The sequence below is a fragment of the Trichomycterus rosablanca genome, chromosome 5, assembly GCF_030014385.1.
Source record: "Trichomycterus rosablanca isolate fTriRos1 chromosome 5, fTriRos1.hap1, whole genome shotgun sequence".
Taxonomy (NCBI): Eukaryota; Metazoa; Chordata; class Actinopteri; order Siluriformes; family Trichomycteridae; genus Trichomycterus; species Trichomycterus rosablanca.
The window spans coordinates 20,741,501-20,756,347 of NC_085992.1; the positions used below are offsets into that span (position 1 = coordinate 20,741,501).

The window sequence follows — 14,847 nt, forward strand, 5'->3', positions numbered from 1 at the left end:
AAGATATAATAAAATATTTGCAGAAATGTGAGGGGTGTACTCACTTTTGTGATACACTGTAGATGGGCAAGTTTGGTGTGGAAGAACTTCACTGGCCTGCACAGAGTCCTGACCTCAACCCGATAGAACACCTTTGGGATGAATTAGAGCGGAGACTGCGAGCCAGGTCTTCTCGTCCAACATCAGTGTCTGACCTCACAAATGCGCTTCTGGAAGAATGGTCAAAAATTCCAATAAACACACTCCTAAACCTTGTGAAAAGCCTTCCCCGAGGAGTTGAAGCTGTTATAGCTGCAAAGGGTGGGCCGACATCATATTAAACCCTATGGATGAAGAATGTGATGTCACTCAAGTTCATATGCATGTGAAGGCAGATGAGTGAATACTTTTGGCAATATAGTGTATATAAATGAAAACACACAGTCTATATGTCACTTTCATGACTGTCAGAGTAAAATCCAATCAAATATGGTTTTGTCAATTATGACAAGTTGTCCAAGTAGTGAAGCCGAACCAAACTTTCAATTGAACAAAATTATTTAGTAGCTGAGGAAGCATGTACCTTTTCACATAGAGCCAGGTAGGCCTGAACAGCACTACTTCTGTTATTTGTCTAATATTAAAAGTGTTTTAATTATCTGAATCTAGGTGTTTATTTGCAAAAATGGAAGACATTTTGGAAAAAGGCAGATTTACAATTCACAGAATTGTATAAACTTTCTTTCAAGTATAATACCTAATACTCAGTGGTGTAATGTAACTATGTAATATTACTTCGTTACAGTACTTAACTATTTTTTTGGAGTATCTGTCAACTTTTACTCCACTATATTTCCTAAAGAAAATGTATACTTTTACTCTGGCACATTTGCTGTATGCAAATTCATTACTACAGAATAATTCATTTGTTTATTTATTAGAATTTTAACATAATCTTTTACACACTTTGGTTACATTCATGACAAGGCAGGTAACTACTGGTTACACAAGATTCATCAGTTTAAGTTTTTAATGTTGAACACTGTCGTGGACAATTTTGTATTTGCAATTTAACTCACTTGCATGTCTTTGGACTGTGGGAGGAAATCGGAGCTTCCGGAGGAAACCCACACAGATACTACTACAAAATAAAACTGCAAAAGAATTTGATAGCTAAATGATGTAAGAGGTGTGACAGACAGGCAAGCAAGCAGGCGTGGCGAATCTGCCCTTGTAAGTTAGATCAATGGTTATGCATATTAATGCACAAGTGCAAACACGTTCTTCAAAAGAACTGGAACTGGACACCTGCTTGTCTGAATTAGTCCAACACAGCACTCCATTTTATGCACAAAAATAAATGGGGCTTGGTGGGTAGCACTGTCATCTTACAGCAAGAAGGGCCTGGGTTTGATTCCCAGGGGGAGCGGTCCGGGTCCCTTCTGTGGGGAGTTTGCAGGTCCTCCCCATTTTTTTTTTATTTTTTTTTTACAAAATATTACACATCACACAATTTTTCATCATTCAAATAAATCACTATGTTTAGAAACCCCTAGATATTACATTGAAAAAATAATACCTTCCCTTCAAAAATTTTACAAAAATGATCCAACTTTTCATTAATGATTTTTCAGCTGCTAGCTTGTTGTTGACATACAAGTTAAAAAGGGTGTTTTCTTAAATGACAGTGTCATCTACCAATATTTTTAAGTTTATCACGTCAACCAAGGAGCATATACGGCCCAAACAAGATGACATAAATACAGCTTATTTTTACCCAAGTATTTAGACTCGAAGAAGCTCAATCAAATTGTTGAGCAAGCTGTTAAAGGACTAAAAGTGCCATCAATTTTTGTTAAACTCTCTTGAGTTCTGCTTCAAATTAATTCCACCAAAATTCAGTGGTTATAGGTTATTGGGATATATCTATGACCTGAATGTACAACCCAAATCAGGAAAAAAGTTGGGAAATGCAAATAATGTGTGCATTTCAGTATAGAGAATGCTAATAAAAAAGACTCCGTGTTTCTTACATTTACATTGACTCTTATTCCATTGCAGATATGAACCCAAGATAGTTCATGTTTGTCTGGTCAACTTCATCTCTACTGTTAATATACCTTTCAGGCCTACAACACATTCCAAACAGGTGATTGTAATCATGATTTGGCACAAAGCATGGTCAGAGGGAAGGAAGAAAATGTATTTTGTTCTGTAAATTCTTGTTGTGAAGACCTTCATTGTTAAGGTGGTTTACAGGCTTAAAAGAACAATCTTTATATTTGTCAAAATTCTAACAAATATAAAGCACCAAACTGACCATTTAAAGTCAATATAAACAAAAGGTATATTTAGTGGAGTATTGTTTTAACTTTTTGTAAACTAATGACAGGCTTGGATGAATTCTTTCAATAACAAGAACATTATAAAACTGTGTAGATAAACATTTCTCTTTCAGAACACTCAAGACATTTCACCATATTTCTGTACCTGTACTTACAGGTTTAAATCAGTGTAAAATAGTATGTTAGCCACAATTTATGACAGATACAGAGTAGGGCATCAAGTAACAATATTTCCACTTTACCCAATGAATGGGCATATAAATGCAAATAAAAGAAAATGAAATTAATGTTTATTTTATCCAGAAGATATATTTCCTGTTATGCCATCCAAATGCGGTATGTGTGAGAACAACCCAGGCTTTCATACAATGTCTGTCTTGACCAAGACATTAATCTGGAAATTGACATGCATTTAGTTCTGAGTATGTTGAAAAATTGTGGCTAACAGACTATTTTACACTGATTTAAACCTGTAATTACAGGAACAGAAATGTGGTGAAATGTCTTGAGTGTTCTGAAGAGAAATGTTTATCTACAGAGTTTTGTTAATAACATCTGCTGTTTTAAGCCTTGTTATTTAGTAGGGAAAAAGCAAATTAAAAACAACATCACAGTAATTGTGCTCTCTATGGCTGGCAGTGAGTCTGTTGGTATGCCACTATCAGTACATTGCTACATAGAATGTTGTCAATACAATACTTTTAAACTAAATTAACCCAAGTGTTTAAAGCAGTTGGCAGTTATGGCCCAGTGGTTAAGGTACTAAACTAATAATTAGAAATTTGGTAGTTTAAGCTCCACCACAGCCCAGTTGTTACTCTTGAGCTCCTGAGCAAGGCCCTTACTCTTTCAGTGCTTGCACTGTACTCAGTAACAAGTGTAAGTTGTTTTGGATTAAAGCATCTGCTAAATGTAAATGTAAATCATATCAGTACCCAATTACTTAATGTAACACTGCCCCCTCTCTTATTTTCATAAGGTCATTAATTACCTTTGTTTCCATCCTCTCATCTGTAATGAATATAAGACAGGCGTTTATCTCCTCCAGACTGATAAGGGTATGATGCTTGATGAAATGATGAAAGGACACAGCCTCAACATATTCCTGTAGTCCTTACAAAAGAAAAAATATGTTCATTTCAGCATTTGTGCCATGGTAAGGTTTTATGATAAAGCAAAAACAGTATACTGTGGGGCATCCTAAATACACACACACACACACGCACACGCACACACACTCTCTCGAAATGTGTTCTTGATATTTTAATAAATGACTTTTTCAAAAACAAATTCTTAACTTTACTATACAGTGGGTGACAAATGTGGAAGTGGTTTCCACTGCAGATTGTAAAGTTGTCTACATTTACCTCAATGTACATTAAAAAATTAGTACAGGGTGGGCCATTTATATGGATACACCTAAATAAAATGGGAATGGTTGGTGATATTAACTTCCTGTTTGTGGCACATTAGTATATGGGAGGGGGAAAACTTTTCAAGATGGGTGGTGACCATGGCGGCCATTTTGAAGTCGGCCATTTTGGATCCAACTTTAGTTTTTTCAATGGGAAGAGGGTCATGTGACACATCAAACTTATTAAGAATTTCACAAGAAAAACAATGGTGTGCTTGGTTTTAACGTATGAGTTATTTACAAGTTTCTGACCACTTATAAAATGTGTTCAAAGTGCTGCCCATTGTGTTGGATTGTCAATGCACCGCAGAAGAAATGCTAGCACAGGCTTCCAGTTTCCGTAGTTTCAGGTGCTGCACATCTCGTATCTTCACAGCCAATCTTCACAGTATCTTAGACAATTGCCTTCAGATGACCCCAAAGATAAAAGTCTAAGGGGGTCAGATCGGGAGACCTTGGGGGCCATTCAACTGGCCCACGACGACCAATCCACTTTCCAGGAAACTGTTCATCTAGGAATGCTCGGACCTGACACCCATAATGTGGTGGTGCACCATCTTGCTGGAAAAACTCAGGGAACGTGCCAGCTTCAGTGCATAAAGAGGGAAACACATCATCATGTAGCAATTTCAAATATCCAGTGGCCTTGAGGTTTCCATTGATGAAGAATGGCCCCACTATCTTTGTACCCCATATACCACACCATACCATAAATTTTTGTGTTCCAACAGTCTTGGAGGGATCTATCCAATGTGGGTTAGTGTCAGACCAATAGCGGTGGTTTTGTTTGTTAACTTCACCATTCACATAAAAGTTTGCCTCATCACTGAACAAAATGTTCTGTGTAAACTGAGGGTCCTGTTCCAATTTTTGTTTTGCCCATTCTGCAAATTCAGTGCGCCGATCTGGGTCATCCTCATTGAGATGCTGCAGCAGCTGGAGTTTGTAAGGGTGCCATTTGTGAGTAGCTAATATCCGCCGAAGGGATGACTGATGCCACTCTCCAGTGACATGCGGCGAGTGCTACGCTGTGGGCTTTTGCTGAATGAAGCTAGGACAGCCACTGATGTTTCTTCATTAGTGACAGTTTTCATGCGTCCACATTTTGGCAAATCCAACACTGAACCAGTTTCACGAAACTTGGCAAGCAGTTTGCTAACTGTAGCATGGGAGATGGGTGGTCTCGTAGGGTGTCTTGCATTGAAATCTGCTGCAATGACCCGGGTACTGCGTTCACCAGACATCAACACAATTTCTATCCGCTCCTCACGTGTTAACCTCTGCGACATGTCAATGGCTGTAAACAAAGAGAAGCTTGTAAATAGCTTGTAAATAACTCATGAAAGAATAAAGTTACGTTAAAACCAAGCACACCATTGTTTTTCTTGTGAAATTCTCAATAAGTTTGATGTGTCACATGACCCTCTTCCCATTGAAAAAACTAAAGTTGGATCCAAAATGGCCGACTTCAAAATGGCCGCCATGGTCACCACCCATCTTGAAAAGTTTTCCCCCTCCCATATACTAATGTGCCACAAACAGGAAGTTAATATCACCAACCATTCCCATTTTATTTAGGTGTATCCATATAAATGGCCCACCCTGTACTTGAAAGAGATAAGCAAACCATCCAGAAGATCTTGAAAACCTATGGCAGGTCTACACAGAGACGTTGAAAATATTATTTTGTCTTGATGTGGATAGAAATAGCCCATCATCTAAGTGAAAGAAAAATGTAAAGGAATAAAAAAATCAAACTTTGCATGTACATGAGTTTTGTCAAAATTTTAGCCATTAATGATAAAAAATCATAGTAATATAAATAAACTTAGGAGTATGCTAACTCAGATGTCAAACATTTAGGTGCTCCCTTAAAAATTTAAAACCACAGAAGATAGGGTTAAAGATCTTAAAGTATAATAAAAGAGTGTAATTACAGTTGTCTTGGGATTACATAGACAATATTAGGGTGGAAATTATTAGGGTGCCTGCGGTAGCTGGTGAACGTACTCCGGGTTCCTGGCGAAGCAGGCGTTACAGAGCTCAGCAAACAAAGACCTTAAGTAGTAGGTCCTCTAATTAGGGCTGATCGCCCGCAGCTGTGGGCTGGCTTATTTAAGCCAGCTCCGCGCAGCAGCGAGCGTCGCACCTTTTGTTCTTTTGTTCTAAGTGGCAGCTCGTCCACACTCTCCTTTTTCAGGGCCAGAAGGTTACCCCGGGTGGCGTTAGGCCAGTCGGGTGTGTAGACTGAAAGGCCGAGGTAAATAGCTTTTGCTTTATCTCCGTTAGGGTCAGTGTGGTGTGACGCCGTGCAGTCCTCGAGCTGCTTTTGTTTTGAACGTGTTAGCTTCAGCACTAGCGGCTTCGTTAGCAACCAGCTAACCGTGCTCGTGGCGAGCCCTTTCACAGTGCTTTAGCTTTCATTGTAATTGGATTTTGCAACCGCTGGGTGGCGACACCGTAAAGCGTTCGGCTGGCACGGCAACTTCCCCGGTTCGAATTCACGTCCTTGCCTTGACTAATCGTCTTTAAAAGATTCTGTCTTTTTCAGATCGGCGCGCTTCCCCGGCTGTGAACCCCAACGAAGTGGCTGCCGATCGCGCTCCGCCCAGGCTAACCGAATTACCGGGGCTGGTTCTCAGCGAGCCTTTCTCCCCTTCTAGCAGCGGTTCGCTGCAGCGCTCAATAGCGCTTCCCCTCTCTCTCTCACCCGCGCTCAGATAGCAGTTTTTGTTGCCTGCAGTGCCAGCGGCTCCCATCGGAGTTTCCGATTGGTTTTGTTTCTAGTTTTTTCCAATTTTATTCTTTTATTTGCTTTAAAAATAAAATAAAATAATTCTTTTGTTAATATCTGCATTTGAGTCCTCCTTCCACGTTACAGAAATAGCTCAAGAAAACCACTTTACAATCTAGAGCTGATTCCATCCATCCATATGACATGGCATTATATATTTGACATTTGTATGATCAATGTAATGTAAGACAATTGTGTATGTTACTTTAGAATATATTTTACGATGGATCAGGTGTGTGTGTGAGAACTTGGATCTCGGGCGTTATGCCTCTGATAAGTGTAAATCCATTCATGTGCATTCCAGATGTCTGACCCTGACTTGAAAAATTTTTGAATGAATAATGGACAATGATTTACAGTTCTCAGGCTGCTGAGCATACTGATAATTAGATCAAATTGGGGAACACTTCACAATGGTGTGAAAGAATAAAGAAAATTAAGTAATTAAAATTGAGTTATGGAAAACTGATAGGTAGTATAAAAGAGTCGAACCAGTTCTTCAGTTGCTTTCAGCGCTAACTCAGTTTGTTAATAGTTTGTGAAAGCTGTTACCAACAATACAAACATTACTGATCAAACTTCTTTATTATGATAAAAAATTCCAGTGTATAACACTACTTACAGCAAGTTTACACAGTGGTAAAACTACAAGAGTAGAATTCACAGGTTTGTACTATATGTTGTTTAGGGGCATGTAATACTGTTTAGTAAAGGGCCATGTTAATATTACCAACTACAAACTTACTTGAATATCTGAATGCAAACGGTCTATTAAAGGGAATTTGTGCTGATGAGGAACAATTCTCTCAACACATCATAATAACAAAAGAGAGCAACCATTCTGTATTTACTTATTTAAGTGATGAGATGTGTTTTAGAGACTAAATCACAGAGATTGCAAAAAGAGAGATCTCAAGAGTACATAACCGACTGGTCCAGAACTAGTTAAAATATCATTAAGGATGGGAGATAGCTGGCCATCATGGTGTTAAAAATGACCTATTTAAGAATCCATTATCTGTAGCTACGGTAATAAGAAACAATTTCAACCACCATTGCTTTTCTGTGTTTGTATATCACTCAGCCCTAAAATATGTCAAAGAATGTGCTCAACAGCCATCTTTATGTAATGCAAGTGTGGATGTTAAGATGTCATTTACCATTATAACTAGCAGTTGTTAATTAAAAAACATCCCCTTGCTTACTCACACACTCCAAATTCTTTCCAAGTCTTTGAATGTTCTTTTGATATATTAAATTACAGTACCAAAATTTGATGCACACGAAAAATGATAAAGTTTAATTATTTTATTAGTTTATTGGTTGTGAAGGAAAATGTTAATTCATACATAACAAAGAACGCATTGCTTGCAATTAAATGACCTACAAATCCTGTTGCTCACAGTTTTACGACTTACAGTTCCTGTAGTACTTGTCCTCAAACAGTTCCTGTTTCCTACCTAAGTAACATCCGTCAACGTGTGAACTTTTCCACTGTCCCACAAGGACATTTGTCTTAATGTATATAAGGGGGATTGTTCCCTTTCTTGGGATCGCACTGCTTTGGTTTCTACGTGAAAAGCTTGCCAGTGTGCAATCTGCAGATAAGAATAAACTACTTTTCTACATTGTACTTACAACCCAGTCTTCAGGATATTTATTAAAAGGGTTTTTCCACCACATGGTTTAATGCCATGTCAACACATTGGTTGCATTCATGGCAGGATCGTTCAGTATTTTTTCTTTCTTTCATTTTTATATAAAGGATGATATTTTACTTCTTACTGTATGCTTTCCGTTTTAAACTCGTAAAAAATTTGAATGCTGTTCCAGCTTAACTGTATTAAAGACATTATTTTATGGTTTGGGAAAAAGTAAGACTTCTCTACTTTTGTAGACACTTGGGACAGCCAATTAGGATATCCATAACAGAGACAGGTACCTGGCAAGTACATAGTGGAAAAGTATGTCCAATAGTAGTTGGATTTCCTTTGTTACACATCAGTCAGTTACCATTGCTGCTGCTAATTGTTTAGATCCATCTGTGTATATGACTACGGGATAAGTATTCTCTGATAAGAAAGAATTATAAAAGATGTGTGTTTGGATGAGTAACAGGCTTTTGTGTTTGACAAAGCTTAGTATAATGTTTGGTTTTTTGAGTTTTCATGGTGAATAGGCATTTTTGCATTTTGTGCTGTATAGTGCTGATTTGTGCTGTATAGTGCTGAGTATAGTGGGGCAAAAGCAGCAGTGTATGCTGGATTCTGTGGGTTGCTCCTCAGTTCTATTGTGTACTGTAGTGTTAGTCAAGTCAAGTCACCTTTATTTATATAGCACATTTAAGACAACCAGTGTCAGCCAAAGTGCTGCACAAAAATCAACTTAAAAGCATAAAACAATCAAATCAAACCAAACATGACAACAATACAAAGACAAACAGATCACTAAACATACAATAATTTAAATGACTCAAATGCCTGAGTTGAAATGCCTCAAAAACTAAGTTATTGTAGGGGATTCCTTTATGTAAATTGGGAGCAGGGGCGTAACACCCAGGGGGGTGGGGGGGCAAGTGCACTGGGGCCCATGGCGGAGGGGGGGGCCCTCCACGACATGAACTCAATCCCCCACCACACTGCCCCCCCCATTGGCTGCACTCGGCAGGTCATTATTATTATATTACAAAATTTTAGCGGCGATATGTGAGTGACATTCAGCTCAGCCAATCAAAATGCAGCACCCGGTTTATACATTTGTGTTCGGACGTTCTGCAGTTAGTTAATTTTGTATATGAGACTTGCCGTATGGCCCCAGCATTGAACCCAATAGGCAGTTTGGATGCTGGAGATAGGCAGTCTAAAGTGTTGTAACGCTCATTGAAGTCCTGACTAAACAGTTTGAGTGCCTTTATTCCCACACCTTCACCACCACACACAGCAAAAAACCCGTAGCATCCCCGCCAGACAAGCAGCTCTTGCAGCGGCTAGGTGAAGCAACCCTCTACAGCAGCAAGTGGCTAATGCTAGCGGTAAAGTGCGGCGATAAGTAAAATATTAAAACTAAAAGACAGTGAAATATCAGAATACATGGCTATGTACAACCCCAAATCATAAAAAGTTCGGACGGCATGGAAAATGCAAATAATAAAAAAACACAAAGTTTCGTACATTTACTTTGACTTTTATTTGATTGCAGACAGGATGAACCTGAGATACTTCATGCTTTGTCTTATGAACTTTATTTCATTTATTAATAAACATCCATTCCTGCATTTCAGTATTGCAATACATTCCAAAAAAAGTTGGGACAGTAAAGCATTTACCACTTTGTAATGTTGCCATTCCTTTTCACCACACTTAAAAGATGTTTTGGCACTGAGGATACAAAGCGATTTAGTGTTTCAGCTTTTATTTTGTCCCATTCTTCCTGCAAACACGTCTTAGGATGTGCAACAATACAGGGCCATTTGTTGTTTTAAAATTCTCTACACATTCTCCATTGGGAACAGGTCAGGACTGCAGGCTGGCCAGTCCAGTACCCGTACCCTCATCTTCCGCAGTCATGCCTTTGTAATGTGTACAGCATGTGGTTTTGCATTGTCTTGTTAAAAAAAATGCATGGACGTCCCTGGAAAAGATGACGTCCTGAACATCTCAGATGTACTTTATGCATTAATGCTGCATCACAGAAGTGTAAATTACCTTTGCCAAGGGGACTGACACAGCCCCATACCATGACAGACCCTGGCTTTTGGACTTGTTGCTGATGACAGTCTGGATGGTCCATTTCGTTTTTTGGTCCGGGGCACACGGCGACCATTTTTTTTCTTTTAAAAAAGACCTGGAATGCTGATTCATCTGACCACAATGCACGTTTCCACTGTGTGATGGTCCATCCTAGATGCCTCCAAGCCCAGAGAAGTCGACGCCGCTTCTGGACATGGTAAAGTTTTAAGTGCCATTTGTGCATGTAGCTCCATATTGTAGTGCTTGACAAAAGTTGCCAAGTAAACCCTTGCCCATTTGGTTATATCAGCTATTATTGAGTGGCGGTTCTTGATGCAGTGCCATCTGAGGGATCAAAGATCACAGGCGTTAAGCTTAAGCTTGCCCCCTTGGCCTTTACTCCCTGAAATTCCTCCCAATTCCTTGAATCGTTTAATGATATTATGCACTGTAGAGGGAGAAATATGCAAATCCCTTCCAATCTTTCTTTGAGGTACATTGTTTTTAAACATTTCAATAATTTTCTCACGCATTTGTTGACAAACTGGAGATCCTCTGGCCATCTTTGCTCATCAAAGACTCAGTCCTTCCTGGATGCTGCTTTTGTACCAAACCATGATTACAATCACCTGTTGACATCACCTGTTTGAAATTATTTTTTTTTACCTCATTACTAGCCCTAAATTGCCCCTGTCCTAACTTTTTTTGGAATGTCTTGAAGGCCTGAAATGCAGGAAAGGGGGTATATTAAGAAATGAAATTAAGTTGAGCAGACAAAACATGAAATGTCTTGGGCTCATCCTGTCTAAAGTCAAATAAAAGCCAAAGCAAATGTAAGGAACACTGCATTTTTATTTTATTTGCATCTTTCATACTGTCCCAACTTTTTATGATTTGGGGTTGTATGTTGGAAAATAATGCCCCCAATTCATCGGCTATAGCTCCAGCCTGCTCAGGATTTCAACAGATGATAATGTCTGATTGGTCCTCATTTAATTTAAGAAAGTTCTCAGACATCCAATGTTTTATATCTTGCAAGCAGGCAATATAGTGTGTAGAGAGCTCTTTTCACCCAGTTTAAGTGGAAGATAAAGCTGTGTATGATCAGCATAGCAATGACGAGATGTTCTTTTTCCGAAAAACTGACCCAAGGGGCAGCATGTATAAAGAAAACAAAACAGGTTCCAGCACAGAACCCCGAGGCACCCCACAAGTAACAGATGCTAAGGAAGAGGAAAACTGACCCATCTTGACAGTGAAGGATCTGTTTTCCAAATAAGAGGCGAACCACTACACTTTTCAGACAGTCCAACAAAATAGCATGATCAACAGTGTCAAGATCTTAGAATTAAGAAAAGAATTAAAACAGCACAATTACCAGAATCGACAGCTAAAAGAGGGTTTCTAAAACCTGACTGAAATGTGTCTTGTAAGCTTAAAAACAAAGTAAGCTGAGAAAAATGAACTTCTCCGAGACTTTTTATGGAAAGGGTAGCTTAGAGATTGGTCTTTAATTGCTTAGGACAGATGTGTCAAGTCCTGGCTATTTTTACAAGAGGCTGAATCACAGCGTGTTTAAAATGGGTAGGATGACCCTATTAATAAGACTGCTACATATTGTTATAGATAAAATATTCGGACCAATATATGACAGCACATCCTTTAGAAACGATGTGGAAATCGCATCCAGGGAGCAAGTGGTTGGCCTCATATGCATAATAAGATCAGTTAAATAAAACAGGTTAAAGCAGGCAGAACATGCAGCTAGGCCAGAAAGGTCATGGGCCAACAGTATAATATGTGTTCTTAGCTTTTTGATTTTATAAATAAAAAAACATCTTAAAATCTTCACATAATTCAGCAGTTGCCTCAGGAGTGGATGTACAGGCAGGATTCAATGTCATATTAATTGTGTTAAAAAGAACTTTAGGATTATTAGTGTGTTTGTTAATTATGTCAGCCAAGAATTGTGCTCTAGCAGCTTTAATACAGCTTTGTACGCTGGTAGGCATTCTCTTAAAATCTGATAGGAGATTTGAAGCTTGTCTTTTTTCCACTTCCGTTCTGCCTTTCTACACTCCTGTCTAAGTGCACGAACATCACTATAAATAGATGAGAACTGACTGGTTGTATGAGGTGTGATAAACCGTGTGCAGTACGAAGGCAGACTGCGCTTAAGAGAAGGACATGGAATAGCAACATCAAATAAGATGGGTCTGTGGTCAGACAAACATACATCTGCTAACTCTAAATTGCATACAGAGAACCAAAATGTCAGAACAAGGTCTAAAGTGTGTCCTTGCTCATGTGTAGGGCCAGTAACAGACTGAGTCAGGTTAAAAGAGTCCAGAAGTTGTAAAAACTTAGCAGCCAGCCATTTCGAAGGACAGCAGACATGAATATTAATATTACCAAGAATCAAAATTGTATCTACCATAGGTAAAATAACTATTAAAAAGTTAGAGAATTGTCAGAAGAAAGTCCTCATTGATTTTTTGGGGGTCTGTACACTAAAACACATAGCACAGAACAGGACAGTTCTACTTCACACAGCTGCACTTCAAAGCTAGAATACTCTCCAACAGTCAACAGGCGGCATTTTACAATGATCTCTAAAAGGCCACCCCCTCGACCAGTGGCTCTGGGTGAGCTGAAATAGGTGCAGTCACTAGGAGATAACTCAATTAGTGGGCTTGGATCACTGATAGTTAACCAAGTTTCAGTCACAAAGAGAATACCCAAGCCACAGGAAACGATGAAATCATTCAATATAAAAGTCTTATTTACCAGCTATCTAGAGTTAATGAGCGCTATTTTAACTGGGAGCAAATCAAATGCTGATTGTTTGGCATGAGCAGGTGGCTGAGTGATCAAAGGTGTATATTCCAGTTAACAAAGAATTCTTGTGTTGGCATCCTGCCGTTTCCCCTGGTTGAGCTGGAAAACGATGAGAAGCTGAGTAGATAGATAGAATAAAATCGTTAGTAGCAGTATTGACGTATGTGCACAGATGACGACGGGATCCCCGGTGAATGTAATGTGGGTGTCGGGCTATCCCCATAGCAACGCAGCATCCATAGATAGGAGATTTCTATATATACCTGTATATAGGTCTAGATTTCGTGTAGCGAATCATCTCATGTTTTCTATGAGGCGCATAAGCAAACCATAGATTAATACAATGAGAACCAGAGCCATCAGATTTATTAAAACACACATCATAACCTGTACACACAGTCAAGTTAAAATCATGTTAGCCAGGATGCCACTGGACCAACTCGAAAACTGTGTCTAGGAAAAAGTCCAAAACAACTCCAGGTGCTGTTTACTCCAACTTATACCCTGACTTTGAGGGCCCTTTTTACATAGCCCTGATAGTCATCCTGAAATGACTGTTGGTGTTTGGGTTTCTTGAAGTCATTTAATTGCAGGGTTTAGGGTTATTTTGTCTTGACAGTTCAATTGTATTATTGGGCTTTGCATTAATTATTCGGCTTTGCATCAATTATTCTTTGTTCAACTTGTGCAGGTTTTACTCCTATTTTTGGGCAAGATGCTTTGTTTTCATGCTGGCCCATCCTCTTTCATTTAAGTATCTTTGTTTTTACTTTCCTTTGGTCTGAAATTATTTTGGTATACAGATGCAAGGTGTCTGTTGTTTTGACTCATGTCTTTCTTTTTGTTGCTTGTACTCGGGTCAGTTAAAGAGGGGTTGGTCTAGTTCTGCACAGAGACATTTATTTAGGAGGGGCCTGGATTCCAAGTAATACTGATTAACTGTTTCTCTTCTCTCAACCATGTGAGATCAGTATGGTAGGCGCTTGATTGTGTTTAAAACCTAAAATAGGTTGGTAAAATAAGTTGGTCTGGCTGATTTTCTTTGTTTCTTTGTTAGCTGGCTTCTGTGTAGCTGATTTCGATGTGCATTTTGCTTTTTAGAATTTCTGTCTCTTTGACTCATGTTGGGCATGATTTAACTGATGCAGTGTGTATATATATATATATATACTGTATATATATACTGTATATACAGTGTATCACAAAAGTGAGTACACCCCTCACATTTCTGCAAATATTTCATTATATCTTTTCATGGGACAACACTATAGACATGAAACTTGGATATAACTTAGAGTAGTCAGTGTACAGCTTGTATAGCAGTGTAGATTTACTGTCTTCTGAAAATAACTCAACACACAGCCATTAATGTCTAAATAGCTGGCAACATAAGTGAGTACACCCCACAGTGAACATGTCCAAATTGTGCCCAAATGTGTCGTTGTCCCTCCCTGGTGTCATGTGTCAAGGTCCCAGGTGTAAATGGGGAGCAGGGCTGTTAAATTTGGTGTTTTGGGTACAATTCTCTCATACTGGCCACTGGATATTCAACATGGCACCTCATGGCAAAGAACTCTCTGAGGATGTGAGAAATAGAATTGTTGCTCTCCACAAAGATGGCCTGGGCTATAAGAAGATTGCTAACACCCTGAAACTGAGCTACAGCATGGTGGCCAAGGTCATACAGCGGTTTTCCAGGACAGGTTCCACTCGGAACAGGCTTCGCCAGGGTCGACCAAAGAAGTTGAG

At 39.0% G+C, this 14,847-nt stretch overlaps 1 protein-coding gene across 2 annotated transcripts in view; it reads right to left on the bottom strand.

Annotated features, from left to right (window-relative positions):
- tsnax (translin-associated factor X) overlaps positions 1-14,847 on the bottom strand; it is a 120,634-nt gene that overhangs the window by 26,183 nt on the left and 79,604 nt on the right. For both annotated transcript variants that reach the window (XR_010012440.1, XM_062995829.1), the window contains exon 5: positions 3,316-3,437. Coding sequence is in view for 1 of the 2 variants with exons in the window: in XM_062995829.1 (XP_062851899.1) it covers positions 3,316-3,437 (122 nt within the window). In the remaining variant the exon portion in view is untranslated. The remainder of the gene's footprint in view (positions 1-3,315; positions 3,438-14,847) is intronic.